Consider the following 23,273-nt stretch of genomic DNA (forward strand, 5'->3'; position numbering starts at 1 on the left):
AGCCCACTTGAGCCTGCAAATTCATTTCTTAAACCCCTGTTGGTGATCATTTGCTCATTCCAAAGGCGAAGATAGCATTTCCCCAAGGATTAGAATTGGAGATGGTCGGGTCAACAGAGAATTTCCGAATGGACTCATTTCTTGTAGGCTAGATTTTTTATGTTTACATAATTTTTCTTTGTAAATGTTTATGTTTGTTGTAATTCCTGGTTCAAAATCATGGGATTGTAAAAAAAAAAAAACAAAAAAAAAAAGAGAGGCAAACTCAGCTTAAAGGAGAATGGCCCGCTCTAAAAAAAAAAAACAAAAAAAAAAAAAAAAAAGCAAAATAAAGAGATGTCGAAGAGCTCTCAAAGAAAAAGGAAAAGAAATCTCTTCTCGAAAAAAAGAAGAAAAAAAGGAAAATGAGAGTCGGGAGTAAGAAAAGCAAATGCCGATCTCATATGAAAATTTCAAGCATAGGAAAAGCAAAGTGCCTACCAAAAGTAAGACCAATGCACATTCATTTGTAAAGTACTTCTTAATTTTGAATGTACATTTTTGCATGTTAAGTTGTAAATTCCATGTACATGTTTGCATTGTGTCTCTTGCAAATCCTTGACAGACACTTGTTGTGAAGAAGACTCCCCAAGAAATCGGTTTGCAAAGTGCAATTTTCAGTAGAAAACTACCATCCCTCATTCAATGATGGTATTCTTTACGAAGACATTTCCGGAAGACCAAGATCGGTGACTAGTCGGCGATGATCACCAACGTCAAGCCCCTTCTCATTTAATTTCTGAGCTAAAACGAGCCTTTTCGTTCCTCGGTCCCCAATCCTAGCCTACGTTATAACCCTCCAAAGTCTCTTCTGATTAGGGCACTTGAGTTAACGTAGAGTTAAATGATTTTAAGCATCACTCGAAGAAGTTCGAGCAAGATTATTTCTCTCTCATTTTTGCGGGGTTCTTGACTTGTAAACCCGGAGCGGATAACGAAGAAATTCATTTCAGCAGCCTTGACTCAACTAGAGTCCCCTTTGTAAACCTTTGACCTAGCCCTCATTACGGTCCTAATCAAGACCTCCGGATCGGCTCGGTCGTATCAATCGCGAGATTACTTGGATCCTTATCGAATGCGATGATGGAAAGATTGAGTGATTTCTCTTGAATCCTGCAGACAGGATAAATAGCTTTTCTCGAGAGTGAGAGAAAGCCCTTTCGGACTGAAGTCCCCCCATTCAGCTCACATTCGAGGTATTCGTAATGTGAGAACCTCCCTGGACAAAATTGGTAATGCAAACTTGACGGAATGGTTATGCATGAACCATAGTATGAGTGATTGCATTATACTCATTGTTGAATATGTTTGTGTGTGTTACCTCCGACATTCTATGATAGGTAATACATTCCCGATGTTTGAGTTCCCTCCCAAGGTCTCGAAATTCATCCAAGGATTATTGAATGAGCAAGTTTTGCTGGCAAATGCCTACCAGGTACGATACGAGCAATCTGTTTCGTTCCTTGATTAATCGTTTGGAGAACCCGGGTAAGTTTTCTGAACCCCTTTTCAAATTAACAACTCTTCTCATGATAGTTGTTATGATTCAATTCGGGCAATATGCCCCTTTTGTACTTATCGATTCCATTCGATGGTACTCCTATCAAATATTGTTCAATTCGGGCAATATGCCTCTCCTGTCAAGTCGTGTAGACATATGCCTTGGCGATCTTGACATCTTATCAAATCATAACGACGTAGCTCTTATGGTTTCAATCTCGGGACGTGAAGACATATGCACTGGCGATCTTGACATCTTATCAAATCATAACGACGTAGCTCTTATGGTTTCAATCTCGGGACGTGAAGACATATGCACTGGCGATCTTGACATCTTATCAAATCATAACGACGTAGCTCTTATGGTTTCAATCTCGGGACGTGAAGACATATGCACTGGCGATCTTGACATCTCATCAAATCATAACGACGTAGCTCTTATGATTTCGGTCTCGGATCACGAAGACATATGCACTGGTGATTTTGACCTTTAGTCGGCTCATAATGACATAGCTCTTATGATTTTCGGCTCCTTTATCAAATCATGAAGACATAAGCACCCATGATTTTGATCCAAACCAAATCATAACGACGTAGCTCTTATGATTTTGTTTCCCCTTTGTCGAATCGTGAAGACATATGCACTGGCGATTTCAACATTTAATCAACTCACAACGACGTAGCTCTTGTGAACTTGGTTCCACTTCTTTCAACTCACAACGACGTAGCTCTTGTGATCTCAAACGACACACATATCTTGCGCTGTCTTGCATTAGGGAGAAGTCTCTGATAACAGATAGGCCAAATACCTTAAAATCCTTGCATCCGCAAAAAGAAGCTTGGAAATTAAGAGAACCATTAGCTTACGAGAAATTTGGTAAAACAGGTATTCTTGTATGCGATCCATGTGCAGATTTCTCTAACATGAAAAAGGGAAATTATGACACATGTTATTTACGATCTTGCATATCATGCATCACTTCATTACATAAAAAATGGGATTAAAACTCCCACCAAAAAGTTCATCCATAATTTGCCTTTGTCAAAATTTAGGATTCAATTTTGTCTTTGAGCGGAACCTCTACGAGCCTCCACTCAAAGAGGGGCAGCTGTTGACGCCTAAATTTTGACTAATCTATTTTTTGCATAAAAATTAGAACTAATTTTAGTTCTAAATAAAAATCATCTCACATATTTATTTTTAGCGTACATTGCATTGGCATATAATCGGGCAAGCGGAACACTTAATTTAGCATGCGTCTAGACTAGGCACGGGATGGAAAAATACACCAAGAAGATTTGAAACTTCAGGGACTGTATTGCAAATACTTAAAACTTCGGGGACTGTATTGCAAATACTTAAAACTTCGGGGACTGTATTGCAAATACTTGAAACTTCGGGGACTGCATTGCAAATACCAAGAGAAGGGAAGATGAAGAAGGGAAGATGATGAAGGGAAGGTGATGAAGAGAAGATGAAGAAGGGAAGATGATGAAGGGCAAGTGAAGAAGGGAAGATGATGAAGGGAAGGTGGTGAAAAGAAGATGAAGAAGAGAAGATGGAGAAGGGAAGATGGTAAAAAGAGGATGGAGAAATTTGGCTATAAAAGAGGGAGAGTTCTTGAGAATTGAGAAGAAGAATTTTGGTGATAGAGAATTTAGAGAGCTCTTGAGGGGAGTGGAAGAGAATTGAGAGAGTTTTGAGAGAGTTTTTGAGAGGAATTTTTAGAGAGGAAAAAGAGAGTTCTTGAGAAAAATTAGAAGAGAAAATTCGAGAGTGAAGAAAAGAGTTTTAGTCGAGCATCATCTTCGACGAGTCCCGACACATATTTCGCCTCTCGCCACCCAACAACGCCATTGCTTGCCATTTTCGACGACAGCCGCGTTCTTCCAGCTACGAGATCTTGAAGGGAACTATAACGTGTATGTGAGTAAGATTTTGTGTAATAGAAGGTAATCATTTCCATCTCGATCTACAAAAATGTAATCGTTTGGTGTGAACATTTGTTTGTTTATTTTAGACATGTCACGTGTCCCAAAATTTAGCATTATTACATGTTAATTTATTTTTATAAATACTCGTGATTGGCTGCGTTTTCTTTCTTTCTAAATCACCCATGGTGTATATCGTACAAAGTTCAATGTTTTACATCCCCATAAAAAAGAAGAAAAAACCAAAAAAATTGCATCTTTGAATTTCAAGTAAAATCCATCAAAATTGCCAAATCAAATATTTTTCATGAAAATGGTACCGAAAGGGCGTTAGAGTAATCTAGCGTAACCAAATCCCCGAATTCAAAATCTACGGTTCGCGGAAATAAGATAGTTTCTCCCGCTATTTTATTTAGGTTTCTAATCAACCTACCGAAAATGATTAGTGGCGACTCCAAATTCAAAACACGTTGCATGTTAATTATTTGAACCTTAAGTTGCGATTTGGTATGGACTTGGGAGAGTCCGAGTTAGGTTAGTTAATTAATTAACCTGATAATCCATTAGCCCGAAAATTAACTTGTCTATTTTTTTTTAAGGTCGCGACAATGGTAAAAACACACATATGTACATATATACATAGTTGTTTCAAACTGTCATACCTAGGGCTTCGGGGGCTACTGTACAAGCCCGTGACCACCTAAAACAAAAAGACACGTGGTCGAAGCCCGCTACACAACCAAAATAGAGTACTCTACAAAAGTCGAGAGGCCAACTATCCTAAGCCCCGACCTCGCTATCTCAAGCGGCTACTCAGCATCTGAAGGCTCCACAACTTTTCTTGACATCTCGATCTCTGGGTCGGATCATTGCGGCGGAGGGTCTGAAAAACAACGAACCCACGACGGGGTGAGATAAAACCTCGGTAGGAAAATCTCTAACCCTAAATCAGCTCGCTAGTGCCTCCAGACACAATCTAGGTGAGCAACAATTTCCAACAACTCTTTCTTTCTTACCCAAAAATTCCACAATTAATTCCAGAAAATTCCATTCTTTCTCCAAAAATTCTCACACCTTCTCAAATATTCTACGTTACTCCCGTCTCGGCGTTCCATGCCTTAGTCTGACAATAAAATATTCTACGTACTCCGGGGCCCATTTTTAACACATCCGGCCATAATATAAATATCCACATTACTCCGAAAATTTTCCACGTCACTCCGAAAATATTCCACGGTACTCCCAAAATATTCCACGTTGTTCCGAATATTCCACGTTGCTCCGGAAATATTCCACGTTCCTCCAGAATATTCCACGTTACTCCAAAATAATCCACGTTACTCCACCTCCATCATAAGTTCATGAAATTGAGCCTCGGACCTTTATGGAACACGGCTCTATATATATATACCGGGTCTCGGACACATAGGAATACGACCCACGGATCTCGGTCTCGGACACATAGGAACACGACCGGATCAAGTCTCGGACAATTAGTCGAACACGACTCACTTTGGTCTCGGGCGACTTAATTGAACACGACTTTCTTGCTTTCTCGGTCTCGGACAATCAGACGAATACGGCTCACTTTGGCCTCGGGACGACTTGATTGAATACGACCCTCACATTTCCTCGGTCTCGGACAATCGGACGAATACGGCTCACTTTGTCCTCAGACGACTTGATTGAATACGACCCTTCTCATTTTCTCGGAATAGATCGGGACCACGTGATTCACTCACGTTAGAGAATTAATAATTCGGGATCACGCGATCAATTCACACTACTCCAAGAATTAATCCAGACTACCCGATCAATTTATGCTACCAAAGTATCCAATCCACGTCATGCGACCATATTACGCTAACGTAGCAATTTATAAATCACGTGCCATTATAATTATACTAACGTGGAAATATATCACGGCCGAACAATAATAATTTTCTAACATATAATTAATTCACAACCATAGTACTATACTATAATAATGTCACATTTAATTAGCACCGTGGCATAACGACTTTATGTCACATAAAAGTAACCCTAGTTAATATTTTAACTAACCATGGTTCAAAAACTAACTAGAGTCAAATACTAACCTAACCATGATTAAACAATAGCATAAAGTAAGTCTAGTTAGGGCATAAAGTAACCATAGTTAAACTTTGACCACTATTATCTTCTTGACTTTACTATTCATGCAAGAACAAGCTTTCTCTCCCCCTCAAGTCTGCAATTTTCGTCCAGCCCCTCCACAAGCTCAAATCCAACACTTTTCTTCATCAAAAATTCACAATTTCATGGTCTTTTAGCAACCTAACCACCTAATATAGGTTTAGAAACAATTCTACCTCAAAAACTCGCAAAAATCCCCGTTGAACGGTTGAGGAAAAGCCCGAACCAAGCGGCGGTTCCGGCGATCCTTGCACGGCCGGCGACTTGGCGACGATCTAGCGATTCCAAGCGCTCCAAAGCGACACCAAAGAAGGCTTGAAGAATTTTCGGCAATGGAGGGTGAGAGAGAGGGTGTTCGGCCAAGTGAGGGAGAGGGAGAGTGAGGTAGAGAGAAAGCGAGCTAGAGAGAGAGTATGTGTGTTCTTGAAAATAATGAGGAGGAAGAAGACCTAATAATAAATAATATAAGTTGAGAATAATTAATATAGGTTAATAACAATTAATCATGCCCACAAAATCAAGAGAAAGAAAATAATTATCTCCCCTCATTGACTAGTCAATCTCGGCCAAAAGGGAAAATGGCCAAAATACCCTTAGTTCCAAGTGAAAAATGGGGTATTTTTCGAGGGCAAATGGGTCTTTTCCCATATCCAGTCCAAATATACTTTTCCTGAACCTCTTTGGGGCGAACCGCGAAGGAATTTCACACAGGATGAGGAAACGTCCAAAATTTTATTTATTGAAATCCCTGAAGGTCCGACGTCAAATTCTGAAGCTCGATTCGCGATCAATCTCGATCAATAGAATTTTCAGCGTATCTCAAACTAACGGGCGGCTTTTAGGAGTTACGCGTATCGACCCGTGATTAAAATCACGTTTAAGAATTACTCGAGCCATAGCGACCTTGGTTGTCATTCAATTGCGAGGGTCAATCACTAGTCCCGATGGACACGATCGTTAGAAAATAATTCGGGGACGTTCGGAACCCATACGAGGTCGAACGGAATCACCCGTGATCCAAGCGTAGGGTATTACCCAACTCGTTCCTTAATTATTCTAGGATCGGCCTATATTGGTCCAAAATATTCCCTCGACAATTTTCATGGCCAAAGAGTCAGTCCATGACCAAGTTCTTAGGTCCACGTACTTGATTTTCCTAGCTAGCCATTCCCATTTGGTTAGTCTACTCGAGAGGGATCAATTCCGAGTGAGATTAGACTGAAATACATCGATGAGACTTTTCATTTATTCAAGGCTTCAAAACGAGCCGAATTACAGGATGTCACAATTCTTCCCCCCTTACAAAAATTTCGTCCTCGAAATTTACAACAAAACTTATCTATTCAAACAAATGGGGGTGCGGTTGCCTCATCGTTTCTTCATTTTCCCAGGTTGCCCCTTCCGTTCCATGATGTTCCCATACAACCTTCACCGGTGGAATTGTTTTGTTCCTCGGAACTTGTTCCTTTCTGTCTTATATTCGCACCGGTCTCTCCACATACGATACTCTTTCATCAACTTCCACGACTTCATGATCCGGGACGTGCGTTGGGTCCGGTTCATACTTCCTCAACATAGACACGTGGAAAACATTATGGACTTGGGACAAATTTGGTGGCAAGGCAAGTCGATAAGCCAACATCCCAATCCGTTCCAGGATTTCAAATGGGTCTACGTACCTCGGACTTAATTTCCCTTTCTTCCCAAACCGAGATAAGCCTCTCATCGGCGACACCTTAAGGAAGACATGATCTCCCACCTGGAATTCCAACGGTCTACGACGTCTATCCGCATAACTCTTCTGACGACTACGAGCAGTCTTTAGCCTATCTCTGATCACTTTCATTGCCTCAACGGATTGCTGAACCAGTTCTGGTCCCGTTATGCTTCTCTCACCAACTTCATCCCAACAAATTGGAGTTCTGCAAGCTCTGCCGTACAACGCTTCAAACGGTGCCATTCCAATACTCTGCTGGAAGCTATTGTTGTAGGCAAATTCTACTAAATGCAGCTGTTCCTCCCAGCCCCCTTTAAAATCTATCACACATGCTCTCAACATATCTTCAAGAGTCTGAATTGTTCTTTCTGATTGTCCGTCTGTCCGAGGGTGATAGGCGGTGCTAAACCGCACTTGAGTTCCCATGGCATTCTGAAGACTTTTCCGGAAAGTCGCAGTAAACTTGGGGTCTCTATCCGACGTAATGGTTGCTTGGCACTCCATGCGGGCGAACTATTTGGCGCATATACAACTCAGCATACTTTTCCATTGCGAAATCCTTTCGCACTACCGGAAAATGTGCCGACTTAGTCAATCTGTCGACTATTACCCAAATCGAATCGTGCCCTCTCTGGCTCCTCGGTAATCCCATAACGAAGTCCATGGTAACGTGTTCCCATTTCCATTCGGGAATCTCTAGCGGTCGAAGTAGTCCTCCAGGCTTACAATGTTGTGCCTTCACTTGCTGGCACGTCAAACACTTAGCCACATGCTTGGCCACGTCGACTTTCATTCCATTCCACCAGTAATGTTGGCGCAGATTCTGATACATTTTGGTACTGCCTGGATGCACACTATAACTACTCCGATGTGCTTCTGACAAAATCTTTTCCTTAAGCTCCTCATCATTAGGGACACACTGACGTCCACGGAATTTCAAGATTCCGTCCTCAGCCACTTGAAACTCGGGTTTCCTCTTGGTGGCATCCATCTCCAAAATTTTCTGAATGTCGGGATCCATTGATCGCAACGTTTTAATCCTCGCCCGAATCTACGGCTCAATTCTCAGAGTTGCCAATAGACTTGAGAGATTGCAAACTTCTAACTTAAACTCCGAATCTCTCAACTCTTCCAATAAGGTCCATTCTTTCACCATCAAATGCGCCATGCTCGACTTCCGACTCAGAGCATCCGCTACTTTATTCGCTTTTCCGGGGTGATATAAAATATCACAATCATAGTCTTTCAATAACTCAATCCAACGGCGCTGCCTCATATTCAGCTCTTTTTGGGAGAACAAATACTTTAAACTCTGATGATGCGTATAAATCTGAAACTTTTCTCCCCACAAATAATGCCTCCAAATCTTCAACGCAAAAACAATTGCCGCAAGTTCCGGATCATGCGTTGGATAATTCTGCTCATGAGGCCTTAGCTGTCGCGACGCATACGCGACCACCCCGCCATGTTGCATTAATACACATCCGAGTCCTTTTAGCGAAGCATCGCTATAAATTTCAAATCCTCCAGGACCCGATGGTATCGTCAAAACCGGTGCCGTCGTCAACCTATACTTCAGTTCTTGGAAACTCCTCTCACACTTATCTGTCCATTCGAAACGAGTTTCCTTCTTCGTTAGCTGCGTCAATGGTATAGCTATCGAAGAAAACTTTTCCACAAATCGGCGATAATACCCTGCCAAGCCTAGAAAACTTCGAACCTCCGTGACGGACGTCGGTCTTGGCCAATTCACCATAGTTTCAATTTTCACCGGGTCTACCGAGATCCCATTACCCGAGATCATGTGTCCAAGAAACGCTACCTGGTCGAGCCAAAATTCACACTTGCTAAATTTGGCATAAAGAGTGTGTTCTCTTAAGGTCCGCAGAATGATGCTCGGATGATGTTCATGTTCCTCCAAACTCCTCGAGTACACCAGAATATCATCGATAAACACGATGACAGATCGATCCAAGAATTCTCTGAACACCCGATGCATCATATCCATAAAGGCAGCCGGGGCATTGGTCAATCCAAAAGGCATGATTGTGAACTCATAATGCCCATATTTGGTACGGAAAGCGGTCTTCGGTATGTCCTCTTTCTTGATCCTCAACTGGTGGTAGCCCGTCCTCAAATCGATCTTAGAAAATACTGAAGCGCCTTGCAGTTGATCGAACAAGTCATATATCCTTGGCAATGGATACTTGTTCTTAATGGTCACTTGATTCATCTGCCGGTAGTCAATGCATAATCGCAATGACCCATCATTTTTCCTTACAAACAACACTGGCGCTCCCCAAGGCGATGCGCTGGGGCGGATAAATCCTTTATCCAGCAATTCTTGCGTTTGAACCTTCAATTCCTTCAACTCTGAGAGGGACATTCTATAGGGCGCCTTGGAAATCGGTTCTGTCCGTGGTGATAACTCAATCACAAATTCTACTTCTCTTTCAGGTGGCAATCCCAGTAATTCTTGAGGAAAGACATCGGGATAATCGCGTACCACGGCTATATCCTCTAGCCTCGGTCCTTCAATCGACGAATCCACTACCGCAGCCAAATATCCTTGGCATCCTTCATTTAACAACTTAGTCACTTCCAGTGACGAGATCAGGGGAATCGAGATTCCTCCTCGACTTCCCACAAACTCAAATCTAGGATGACCAATAGGATTGAATTGGATCACCATGCTACCACAGTCAAAAACAGCTCTTTGCTTTCCCGACCAATCCATTCCAATTATCATGTCATAATCATGCATAGTCAAAACTGCTAGGTCTATTAATTCTTCTCTACCGCCAATGACTATCTTACATCCAGTACACCCTAAGGTAACCAATACTTTATCCTTTAAGGGCGTAATTATATGCAACATTACTTCTAGCGGTTTTAACTCAATCCCGACTAACTCCACAAATTGAGCAGATACAAACGAATGGGATGCTCCCGAATCAAATAAAGCATATGCAGCATGATCACATAAGGAGACCGTCACTGTGATCACGCCGGGCGCATTCTCTGCCTCATTGCGCGCCACCGCATACACTCTCCCTTGTCTTGGCGGTCTGTTCGGGTTATTCTGTGGAGCGGCTCTAATCCGAGGCCTCGCACGGGGTCTTTAGGGCTGAAATCGCTGTTCTAGGGCTAGCTCTGGGCAACTCCTTACATGATGATCAAATTTTCCACATTTGAAGCACGCCCCCGTCCTACTCGGGCAAGGTCCATTCCCGTGCCTCCTGCCACAAAATCGGCAATTCTGATTGGAGTGATATACCGGCTTCCCATTATTTCTTCTGATTGGAGGGACAAAACGCCTATTTTCCATCATGGGGCTCTTGCCAAACCGACGGTTGTCCCCGACGGGCATGAACCGCGATCCAGATGCGGCAGCTCTCTCTTTCATGTCTCGCTCCACTATCTGACCCCGCTCATATAGCTCATCATAATCCCTCAAATTCAGCGGGATCGGCCGACTGCGAAGCTCCGGCCTCAATCCGTCCCGAAACCTCCTCGCTCTATCCAATGGATTCTCTACCATTCTAGGAGCGTACTTTGTCAGTCTCGAGAATTCAGCCTCATACTGATCTACCGTCATATGGTTCTGGCGGAGCTGCTGAAATTCTAACATCTTCTGCTCCCGAGCAGTCTCCGAAAAGTATTTCCCATTGAAGACTTCGGTGAAGATAGTCCAATTCGGTAATGTACCCTCCGGGAAAACTCTTCCCCTAGTGGCCTTCCACCAATCACTAGCCGTGTCCCGCAACCGATATCTTGCCAGCATCACTTTCTCCTCTTCGGTGCAACCCAACACCTCAAGTGCCTTCTCCGGATCTTCTATCCAACGAGGTGCGGCTTCCGGGTCACCTTTCCCGGTAAACTTCGCCGGTTTCAATTTCAAAAACTGCTCTACCAAGCGATGCATCTGTCTATTTCCATTATCATTCCCCTGATTAACATTGCCCCCATGGCGGCAGTGCAGCGAACAATGCGACCTCGGCGGCTTGGGCAATAGCGGCGGCTCGTTCCCGAGTTTGCCTACCCATGAGATTTCCTATCTCTTCCAAAGCCCTAAGGACTCCATCCACCCCGGGATCCTCTCTAACTGTAGTTCTCGAACTAGAGGCTCTCCTAGAACCTCCCCTAGATGCTCCTCTAGAACTTCCTCGGGAGCCTCCTCTGGAACCTCTACCTTGATTTTCCATTTCCATCAACTCTTTTTGCAACACCTGAACCAAAATAATTCCGCCAAGGAATTAGAGACCTAAACCACCCACTTGAGTCTAGCGGTCTCACACTGCTTAACATAGCAATTAGCTCAAAGCTAATAATCGTTTACGGTAAACGATTCAACAAACAACACCAAAATTCAGCACGAAAACAATCAATCAAGCAAATCACGGGCGCATTTTCAAATGCCCCGCATAACGCGATTAGCTCGCGTAGACAACTAAGGTCTCTCTGCCTAACCATCCCAAAGTTATCGCTCCTTATCACTCCATAACTCTTCCAAACCTGGATCGAGCTGACCTTGCTCTGATACCACTCCGAACGGGGATGTCACGACCCGAACCCTTCGAACCGTCGACATCCCACCCGGCCTCGCTTGCGTCCGGTTCTCCAGGATCCTCAGGCCAACAAAATAAAATCTCGCGGAAGCAACAAAAATCTCCATTCAATTGTCGCGACCCTCTCCGTCCGGATCGTATCCCGGGCGGGGTGGAGTAGGGTTAACGAGCCGATCCCCCCCTTTTATATATATTTATTTTTATTTTGGGGATCGCGGGTCTCTCCCAAAACCCATTACTCGAATCGCGATGTCGGGTAAAATTTTTAAATATCGAAATTGACCTTGTGTGGTCGGGTGGCATGTGCGAGGTGTACATGCAATTTTGGAGTCGCCACCGATCGATTTATTGGAAGGTACGATCGGAAAACCTTACCAAGCGGTCGGGAGAAACCGTTCGGTTCCGCGAAAACCAGAGATTTTGGGTCCGGGGACTTGGTTACGCCAAGTTTCATATTTGACGCCCTTTCGATTACCGATGTTGATTGTTTTTCTAACCTAAAGATTCATGCGGATGCGATATCGGGTGAGGTAGGTTCTAACAATTCTAAGTTTTCATGCAGATGGGAATTTTCTATCCTAATCAATCACAATCAAAGAATTTAATGCGCAATCAAAATCATTAAAAGCAAACCAATCAATCAATCAAGGTTTGATATGTCTAAAAATGGCCCAATCAGCCCACACAAAAATCAAATTTGGATGTCGGGATGATTTGGTAAAAATTTGGGGCGAAAGGCCCGGAAGGGTAGAATGGTCATTTTTGGAAGTTCGGGACCCGAAAATCATAAAATTTCGATTTGGCCAGTTGAATGTGGCCGTTTCTCATTTTTTTGTGATTTTATGGAATTTTTCTAATTTTTTCTATTTTTTTGGAATTTTCATTTATTTTTCAAAAATATTGGGAATTTTCCGGATCGAAATTAATCGACCCTCGAAGTCTCAAAAATTTCGATCCAGACTTTATGAGTCCCGAATCGATCTAGAATTTTTAGAAATTTTTTATGAAAATCTGGGAATTTTTCTGAATTTTCTAAGTATTTTTGCAATTTTTTTGAATTTTTGGAAAATTTTTATTTATTTTTTATTAATAAACCGGACCGGGTCAATCCGGTCAATGACCGGTCAACCCGGTCCGACCGCTCCAGACCACTCGCAACACCCAAAACGGCACCGCATATGTACATATTTATTTTTTTGAATTTTTCTAACATTTTCCTAATATCCGAATATATCAAAAATGAATGGACGGCTGAGATCAATCTGTGAATTAATCTCAACCGTCGACTCCTTCTTAACAAAACGACACCGCATCTAGTCCACCTATCTAAAACGTCGTCGGATCGAACCTAAAAATGGACGGCTACGATCTATTCTAGACTTGATCTAGACCGTCGACTCGTTGAATGCCCGAAACGACGACACTTCGATTATACGCGCGGACGGCTACGATTAATCCTATATCTAATTCGAGCCGTCCATCCCTATAAAACTCAAAACGACGACACTTACGCTCCAGCTACTGAACGACGTCGCCCCCTCGATAACCTAAACGGCACCGTTTCGCTTATTTTCTATTTTTTATCTAATAAACTAATATTCTAAAAATACGAAAAAGACGATCGAACGGCCACAAATCAAACTAGGCGAATTATCCTAGCCGTTCGATCGGAGCCGACTCGGCTCGCTCACGCCAACGGCCGAGCCGAGTCGGCGACACCTTGGCCCAATCACACGGTGACACATCACCTCTTTGACCTGTTGACCGCCACATCATCGTCGTCTTCTTCGCGGCGACGACATGAGGCGTACGGCCGAGGCTTCCCGGCGAGATCCGACGGTGAAACCTCGGCCGATCAACCCCAAACCAACACCAAACTATTCCTAATGATCTCCAGATTATCATACTAAAGAATCAAAACATCTCAACGGCTAAATCGCAAGAAATAAACCATACACAGTCATGGCATCTCGGGCTTCAACCAAGCATTATCGAGCATAACTATCAAATTAGAGCTTCGGGCACACTCCGAGTGAGTTCAGAACACTTAGCTCGGGTTCGGATTGAACCTCGAGTTGCTGGATTCGCTTGGCCGAAGTCCGACCAGGTCGCGAAGTGTTGGAGGCTCGACTCGGGGTTTTCACGCGTAATCAATGCGAAATGAAGATGCGATCGTGATTAGTGAAGTTCCAAAGGCAAAAGGCACACGGCAATTTCAAGAATCACGCATAAGGAAGTGGTATGCCATGATCGCGCCGAGAGATAATCGGAGAGGTGACTCACCGATCTAGGAGGTTTCAGGTCAATCCGGGTGGCGCGGTCGCTTCTCCTCAGCTCAGGCGAACTTCCCGCGGTGGTCCGACGCTCCGGTTTGATCTGGATTCGCCGATCGAGCAACTTGCAATCCAAGTTTGAAGCTCCGGCGAGGGCGTTGCGTAAGAGCTCGTCTCTCTCTCTAACTCTCTCTCTCTCTAATCTGTTGGTGGACGAGCAACAATGAGCTTTTTCTTTTAGTTTGGAATCTTCCTTGGCTTTTATACTCACATTTGAAATTGGGCGCGCACGGATGAAGACTCGCCGACTCGGATTCACGTGCGGTCACATGATTTATGGCCGCCGGACGGTGACGGAATCGGTTATGATTCCGTCAACGTCCGTTTGGCCTGCCGTCGAGTTCCAACGAGCGCAAATTCGCACGATTTAGCAAAAAGTTGACTTTCGGACGCCGGCGCCTTTGACCGGCGATTCCGCCATGTTCCGGCGATGATCGGCCGTGACGTTGGTGGCGATCAACGCCTATTGATCTGCACAATAAAACCCCCACCATTATTGAATCAATTGGTATCGAATTGGCCCTTAATTTTGCCATTGAAATTCATCGTTCAAAACTGCAAATCGCGCGAGTCGTCCGAGGAAGACGACACTGTTTGGACCGGTTCGACCGGTCCCGACCGGTGGTCCGAACCGGTTCAGGTAAAATCCATGGAATTTTCAAAATTAACCAAAATTGAGTGGGAATTTTTACAATTAAATCTCAAAATTGAACTCAGGGACCTAGATATTATCTAGAAATGTGTTTTTGCCCAAAATTTCCCATCAATTTATATGAAAACCCTAAATTTTTCAATTTGCCCAAATTGGGGAAAAGTTTAATTGGATGTGTAATTGATCAAATTGGACTATGAAACCCATTCCAATCGATTTAGAATGCATGAAAACATAGGGGGACAGTCCAATTTTATCAAGATAGTCCCTCAATTAAAAGTAATTTCGAAAATTGGCCAATTGAGGGACTTAATTGCAAATAATTTGGGGATTTGGCCTAATTCGTGCAATTGGCGCAATAGTGGGTGCAATTGATCAAATTGAAGTTTAAAGGGACCACAATTGAATGTCTAGACTCCAAATGTGCAAAAATTGCAAATAAAAAGACTCAATTGATATTTTTTGTGAAAATTCAACTCTAGGCGTTGTGAAGGAACACCTAAAATTGAACTCAATTTTCAACTTTTCTTGAGGTCAAAATTAAAAGGGAATTAAAAGAAAAATATTGAACATTTTTGTGTATTTTTGTGACCTCGAAAAGTATTTTTTATGATTTTTCAAGGTATTTTCCTATTTTCCGAAAATATTAAAAAAAAATGTGAAAAATAAGAAAATTTATTTTTTTGTTCCAAATTGGTTCCTTATGCTTGGCCAAGGCTTCCAATGTTGATTTTTCAATTTTTATTTTTTGTGAATTTTAATGAATTTTGAAAAATAAAACTAAAGAAAACCGACTAAAAATTCAGGTGTCAACATCAATAAAAACCAATAGCACTACGATAATTTGGGATTTTAAAAACACACATATGTACATATATACATAGTTGTTTCAAACTGTCATACCTAGGGCTTCGGGGGCTCTTGTACAAGCCCGTGACCACCTATAACAAAAAGACACGTGGTCGAAGCCCGCTACACAACCAAAATAAAGTTCTTTACAAAAGTCGAGAGGCCACCTATCCTAAGCCTCGACCTCGCTATCTCAAGCGGCTACTCAGCATCTGAAGGCTCCACAACTTCTCTTGACGTCTCGATCTCCGGGTCGGATCATTGCGGCGGAGGGTCCGAAAAACAACGAACCCACGACGGGGTGAGATAAAACCTCGGTAGGAAAATCTCTAACCCTAAATCAGCTCGCTAGTGCCTCCAGACACAATCTAGGTGAGCAACAATTTCCAACAACTCTTTCTTTCTTACCCAAAAATTCCACAATTAATTCCAGAAAATTCCATTCTTTCTCCAAAAATTCTCACACCTTCTCAAATATTCTACGTTATTTCCGTCTCGGCGTTCCACGCCTTAGTCTGACAATAAAATATTCTACGTACTCCGGGGCCCATTTTTAACACATCCGGCCATAATATAAATATCCACATTACTCCGAAAATTTTCCACGTCACTCCGAAAATATTCCACGGTACTCCAAAAATATTCCACGTTGCTCCCGAATATTCCACGTTACTCCGGAAATATTCCACGTTCCTCCAGAATATTCCACGTTACTCCAAAATAATCCACGTTACTCCACCTCCATCATAAGTTCATGAAATTGAGCCTCGGACCTTTATGGAACACGGCTCTATATATATATACCGGGTCTCGGACACATAGGAATACGACCCACGGATCTCGGTCTCGGACACATAGGAACACGACCGGATCAAGTCTCGGACAATTAGTCGAACACGACTCACTTTGGTCTCGGACGACTTAATTGAATACGACTTTCTTGCTTTCTCGGTCTCGGACAATCAGACGAATACGACTCACTTTGGCCTCAGACGACTTGATTAAATACGACCCTCACATTTCCTCGGTCTCGGACAATCGGACGAATACGGCTCACTTTATCCTCAGACGACTTGATTGAATACGACCCTTCTCGTTTTCTCGGAATAGATCGGCACCACGTGATTCACTCACGTTAGAGAATTAATAATTCGGGATCACCCGATCAATTCACACTACTCCAAGAATTAATCCAGACTACCCGATCAATTTATGCTACCAAAGTATCCAATCCACGCCATGCGACCATATTACGCTAACGTAGCAATTTATAAATCACGTGCCATTATAATTATACTAACGTGGAAATATATCACGGCCGAACAATAATAATTTTCTAACATATAATTAATTCACAACCATAGTACTATACTGTAATAATGTTACATTTAATTAGCACCGTGGCATAACGACTTTATGTCACATAAAAGTAACCCTAGTTAATATTTTAACTAACCATGGTTCAAAAACTAACTAGAGTCAAATACTAACCTAACCATGATTAAACAATAGCATAAAGTAACTCTAGTTAGGGCATAAAGTAACCATAGTTAAACTTTGACCCCTATTATCTTCTTGACTTTACTATTCATGCAAGAACAAGCTTTCTCTCCCCCTCAAGTCTGCAATTTTCGTCCAGCCCCTCCACAAGCTCAAATCCAACACTTTTCTTCATCAAAAATTCACAATTTCATGGTCTTTTAGCAACTTAACCACCTAATTTAGGTTTAGAAACAATCCTACCTCAAAAACTCGCAAAAATCCCCGTTGAACGGTTGAGGAAAAGCCCGAACCAAGCGGCGGTTCTAGCGATCCTTGCACGGACGGCGACTTGGCGACGATCTAGTGATTCCATGCGCTCCAAAGCGACACCAAAGAAGGCTTGAAGAATTTTCGGCAATAGAGGGTGAGAGAGAGGGTGTTCGGCCAAGTGAGGGAGAGGGAGAGTGAGGTAGAGAGAAAGTGAGCTAGAGAGAGAGTATGTGTGTTCTTGAAAATAATGAGGAGGAAGAAGACCTAATAATAAATAACATAAGTTGAGAATAATTAATATAGGTTAATAACAATTAATCATGCCCACAAAATCAAGAGAAAGAAAATAATTATCTCCCCTCATTGACTAGTCAATCTCGGCCAAAAGGGAAAATGGCCAAAATACCCTTAGTTCCAAGTGAAAAATGGGGTATTTTTCGAGGGCAAATGGGTCCTTTCCCATATCCAGTCCAAATATACTTTTCCTGAACCTCTTTGGGACGAACCGCGAAGGAATTTCACACAGGATGAAGAAACGTCCAAAATTTTATTTATTGAAACCCCTGAAGGTCCGACGTCAAATTCTGAAGCTCGATTCGCGATCAATCTCGATCAATAGAATTTTCAGCGTATCTCAAACTAACGGGCGGCTTTTAGGAGTTACGCGTATCGACCCGTGATTAAAATCACGTTTAAGAATTACTCGAGCCATGGCGACCTTGGTTGTCATTCAATTGCGAGGGTCAATCACTAGTCCCGATGGACACGATCGTTAGAAAATAATTCAGGGACGTTCGGAACCCATACGAGGTCGAACAAAATCACCCGTGATTCAAGCGTAGGGTATTACCCAACTCGTTCCTTAATTATTCTAGGATCGGCCTATATTGGTCCAAAATATTCCCTCGACAATTTTCATGGCCAAAGAGTCAGTCCATGACCATGTTCTTAGGTCCACGTACTTGATTTTCCTAGCTAGCCATTCCCATTTGGTTAGTCTACTCGAGAGGGATCAATTCCGAGTGAGATTAGACTGAAATACATCGATGAGACTTTTCATTTATTCAAGGCTTCAAAACGAGCCGGATTACAAGATGTCACATTCTTCTTCTTCTTTTCACTTTTGAGTTTTTTAAGATAAAATCAATACAACCAAATTACAAGACAAAGAGGTTGAAAGTGAAACAAGCACCGATGGCACATGAAAAATAGATATAAATTAACACACATACCAGGAGTGGCTTCACTGTGAGGATGCAAGAGGAAGTGAGATTCCGTGGCTTCACTACTGACTTGTTTGGAAGATGGATGAAAGGCAATACAGACCAAATACCAATGCTGATGACACCATAATATACGTGGACACATCAGCATGATGCAAAAATAAGTGGACACTGCGGGGGAAGAGTAAAACAGGGAACTGAAAATTCAAGAAAGAGAATTGTAATCAATGGAGATGTTTCAATACCTCCAACTTCGAATTAGAACGGGCAGAGGGCAAAGGGATTATTTGCTGAGTTCTTGCAGCAAATACTAAGCCGACTCATTGGACTGGCAATGTACAGCTACAGAAATTAAGAAACGCAATTAGCAGTCAATGTGTTGTTCCAAGAAACTATACCTTGGCCTTGTCCAAACTCTCTCTCTCTCTCTCTCTCTCTCTCACGTGCCACACAAATACCCACGTTCATTGCTGATCAAAAAACAACTTACGATTAAATAATTGTTTAGTTGATAAATGTACTTTAGAGGGAAATGATGAGGACAGAATCATCACGTGGTTCTATCACATTTGCCCAGGTAAATAATTGCAAACGACCATCGGACAAAGACAAACAAAACAAGGCAACAAAAAATCACAACTTTATCAACACACAACTTGCCACTAAGAAATTAATCAGTTGAGAAATAGGGTGTAATATGAAACAGAAACGACGAAGAGACAGAGATTGCCCAGACATTCATTGACATAATCCGTTGAAATGAATCAACCAAAGCCCGGACAGATTTCCGACTTGTTGATGGCCATTATCTCACCATCTTTCTTTCTTTCTTCATTCACAGAAAAATTAATGCTATGGTCGCAAATTGTCTGAGACATTCTAAAGTAATTGGTCTTTTGCTAAAAGATGCTTTAATGGACACTTATTTTTGGCCCAAAAAGAATAATACTCATGTTAGGTCCACAGTGGAAATGGATTTTCAGATGATGCTACTCCTCAAAGGCCACGTAACCATCTCCTTTACCGGCAGCTTTTGCAAGATGTTAAATAGTATGCTTCAAATTATTTTCCTCAACTCAACCAAAAGGCATCATTCTCCAATGATCAAGCTTTGTGAAAATTATGGTGCGTTGTGGTACCATAAACTAGTTTTCCTCTAACCCTTCCCATCTAGTAAGGACAAGTTTTGATTAATAAGAAATAATTCACAGGAGCTCCCCCCGAGATTGCCCTTTCTCGCTTACAAAACCTAATTGTAAGGACATAAGTAATAATTTCTTCATCGCCATATACAATTTGTCACAGTAAAAAAATTTATTTGTTAATTTCTTTGTGTTTGGAATTATATAGCTAATGGACGGCTCATTGTTAGAAACTTCTGCTGTTGCTATAATTGATAACAAGCCTATTTTATTTGACCTTATCGACTGGCAAAGAAATAAATTTCACTTTATCATTTGAATGGTTGGTGTGCTTACTTCCCTTAAAAAAAAAAAAAGCTAAGAGTCGACAGTACAAACCAATCTATTGCCCATTGGTCATTTTGCTTTTGTTGTTTTCCTTTTGGCACTAGGATACATTTATCGGGTGCATATGACGGTAAAAACAGTGCCACATCTGCCATTTGGGGTAAAAAAGATATTTTCTTTTTTGCGCTTTACTTTGAATAAAGCAGATGAAAATTTAATAATGTACAAGCGAGGTTTTCCGCGAAAGGAATTTGCTGTATAGGTACATTAATCAAAGGTTAGGGACCTTAAGAAAAGAATTTCATTTATCCACCTTTCAAGAAAAAAAGGGGGGATTTTTAATCAACCATTATGGTCTCTAATGTTTTGAAAATATAATAACCGGAGTGAGGGCCGGTATGTGATTCCACCAGTTTAAATGGTGCAACTGTTTACGCTAACCGGTTTACATATAACGAATAAATTAGTAGCAATATATGTAATGATAATTTTGAAAAGGGAAAATTGACACTAAGACTTTCTATGCAATGCCATTCTTTGATTTTTAATTCGTTTAATGTGGTTTTTGAACTATTCCTGAATGTTCAATGTAGTTTCTAAATTTTCAATTTGTCCAATTTAGTTGCTCAACTTTTAATGATATGTCAAATGGGTCGTTTGGAACTATTCACAAATTTTTATAACTAAACTGTTTTCCATATTTTATAATATATTTTCATTTCAATTATTTTCTTAAATTAACAAAAAAAAGGATATCTTTTTATGCTATTATGAGTCTTAGTGTCTTTACAAAATAGGCCGAACTATCTAAATGTCCGTGAGCAGAGAGACAAGCTAATTTTTCCAAGTTCACCTTATTATTTTCAGGTCGCACAGTACTACTTATAAAGAGATGGTTAATCATGAAGTCATACAATCACCATTTTAGAGAAATGTAAAAGCTTAGAGAGACAAATATTGGTGCCTCTACAATGAGTTTATGTTGCAGTTATCTCACCCATTTTTGTTTGTTCAATTTTTTTTTTTTTTTGGGATTAATGTTTTTCCTAGGGTTGAATCAATGTAAGCAGATTACCAAACAAAAAGATGAAAGTGAAATATGTGTTGATAGCACGTGGAAAATAGATATATAATGACACACGTACCAGGAGTAGCTTCACTATAAAGATAGGGAAATTGAGATTTCTTGGGTTCTAACTCATGTGCAAGGGATGAAGAGTAATGCAGGCCAAAACTAGTCCTAATGACATCAGAATATAAGTGTTCATATCAGCACAACGCAAAAACAAGTGGACACTGTAGGTGAAGAAAATAGTAGGGAACTGAAAATTCATTCAATAGAAAATGTAATTGAGGCAGATGTTACAATACCTTCAACTTCGACTTGGAATGACCGAAGGATGAGGGGATTCTTTGTCGAGGTTTTTTTTTTCATTTTTTTTTTTTTTTTTTCTAGGGTTGAATCAATAGAACCAGATTACCAAACAAAGGGGGTGAAAGTCAAGCAAGTGCTGATAGCACACGAAAAGTAGATATATAATGACACACAAGCTAGGGGTGGCTTCACTGTAAGGATGCAAAGGGAAGCGAAATTTCTTGGATTCTGACTTCCCGCAAGATGGATGAAGGGTGATGCACGGCAACACCATTCCCGATAGCATCAGAATATAAGCGGAGACATAAGGATGACGCTAATAGCACATGAAAAGTAGATATACGATGACACACATACTAGGAGTGGCTTCACCGTAATGGAAGAGGAATTGAGATTTATCGGCTTCACTTCGGACTTGTGTGCAAGATGGATGAATTGCAATGCATGCCAAAATCAGTGCTGATAACATTAGAATATAAGCGGACATATCAACATAAAGCAAATCAAGTGGATATTGTGGGGGAAGAAAACAACGGGGAACTGAAAATTCATTCAATAGAAAATATACAACGCAAGAATATAAGCGGACATAATAGCATAACGCAAAAGCAAGTGGACACTGTGGGAGAAGAAATTAGCAGGGAATTGAAATTACGTGTTTTTGTGGAAAATGTAATGAAGGAAGATGTTACAATACCTTCAGCTTCGATTGGAAATGACTGGAGGATGAAGGGATTCTTTGCTGAGTTCTTGCAATGGGCCGATGACAGAGAATAATATATAAAGACCAATATGGGTAAAGGGCAACAAGTCGTTGGCCATTTTTATAATGAGCTCTAGTGACACGGGACAAGCTGGCATTAGGTAGTCAATAAGAAAGTACTAAGCCTCACCTATTGGACTGGCAGCTACATACAATTTCACAAGCCATGTGCTGTCAAACAAATCAAGGAACACAATTAGTGGCCAACAAACAACTTGCCAAACAACTTGCGATTAAGAAATTGGTTAGCTGGGAAATGTATAATACTAGAGGGAAATGATGGGGAAAGAGGCTAACACATGGTTCTCTCCAACTTGCCTAGATAAATAATTGCAAATCACCAACGGGCACGGACAAACAAAACAAGGCAAAAAAAAAAAAAAATCACAACTTCATCAACACAACTTGCAATTAAGAAACTGCTCAATAAGGAAATAGTGCGTAATATTAAAAGGAAATGATGAAGAGGGAAAGATATCACCATGGCCCACGCCCGTGGTCCCAACCTTGGCCGGCTCTTAGACAAAAAAAAAAAAAAAACAACAACAACAAAATGTAATAATAATTTCAAAAAAAATATCAAAATGTTATTAAACAAATTGCCGCATCAACGTCACGTCAGCGGTTTTCAACCAAAATTGGCCGGATAAAAAAAGGTTTATGACTCAATTGGTCAAAAAAAAAAATTGGAACCGAATTGGCACAATTTTGCAATAGGTCTACGAATTTTTTGGTAGTTTCTCCTGTTGACACCTAAATTTTATTTTTTAGAAATTTATTTATTTACTTCATAAAAAGAGAATTAGTCATAATTCTCACAAAAAAATAATCATCATGCATTGCATTTTATTTTTTGTCAGCCATACATTTAGATCAGAGTGAGTCAATCGGGTTTGATATGATAAAAAACTGGACCAAGGCTTAGT

At 41.3% G+C, this 23,273-nt stretch overlaps 2 protein-coding genes across 2 annotated transcripts in view; both read right to left on the reverse strand.

Moving 5' to 3' along the window:
- Nucleotides 1-23,273, reverse strand: part of LOC115751677 (protein BONZAI 3-like) — a 1,030,407-nt gene that overhangs the window by 534,608 nt on the left and 472,526 nt on the right. The gene's annotated exons all lie outside the window — the stretch shown is intronic.
- LOC125315532 lies at nt 10,573-11,288 on the reverse strand. The gene is made up of 2 exons (XM_048280717.1): nt 10,641-11,288; nt 10,573-10,602 (listed from the first exon to the last, which is right to left on the reverse strand). Exons 1-2 carry the CDS (start codon nt 11,286-11,288, stop codon nt 10,573-10,575), a joined length of 678 nt encoding a protein of 225 aa, XP_048136674.1.

Source organism: Rhodamnia argentea, chromosome 6 (assembly GCF_020921035.1).
Source record: "Rhodamnia argentea isolate NSW1041297 chromosome 6, ASM2092103v1, whole genome shotgun sequence".
Lineage (NCBI taxonomy): Eukaryota > Viridiplantae > Streptophyta > Magnoliopsida > Myrtales > Myrtaceae > Rhodamnia > Rhodamnia argentea.

Excerpts from the sequence above, each read along its gene's own strand:
- LOC125315532 (XM_048280717.1), bottom strand. The coding sequence starts at position 11,288 with ATGCATCGCTTGGTAGAGCAGTTTTTGAAATTGAAACCGGCGAAGTTT. Across the intron at positions 10,603-10,640 it reads GAAGAAATAATGGGAAGCCG|GAGGCACGGGAATGGACCTT; the intron begins GTATATCACTCC and ends ATTTTGTGGCAG.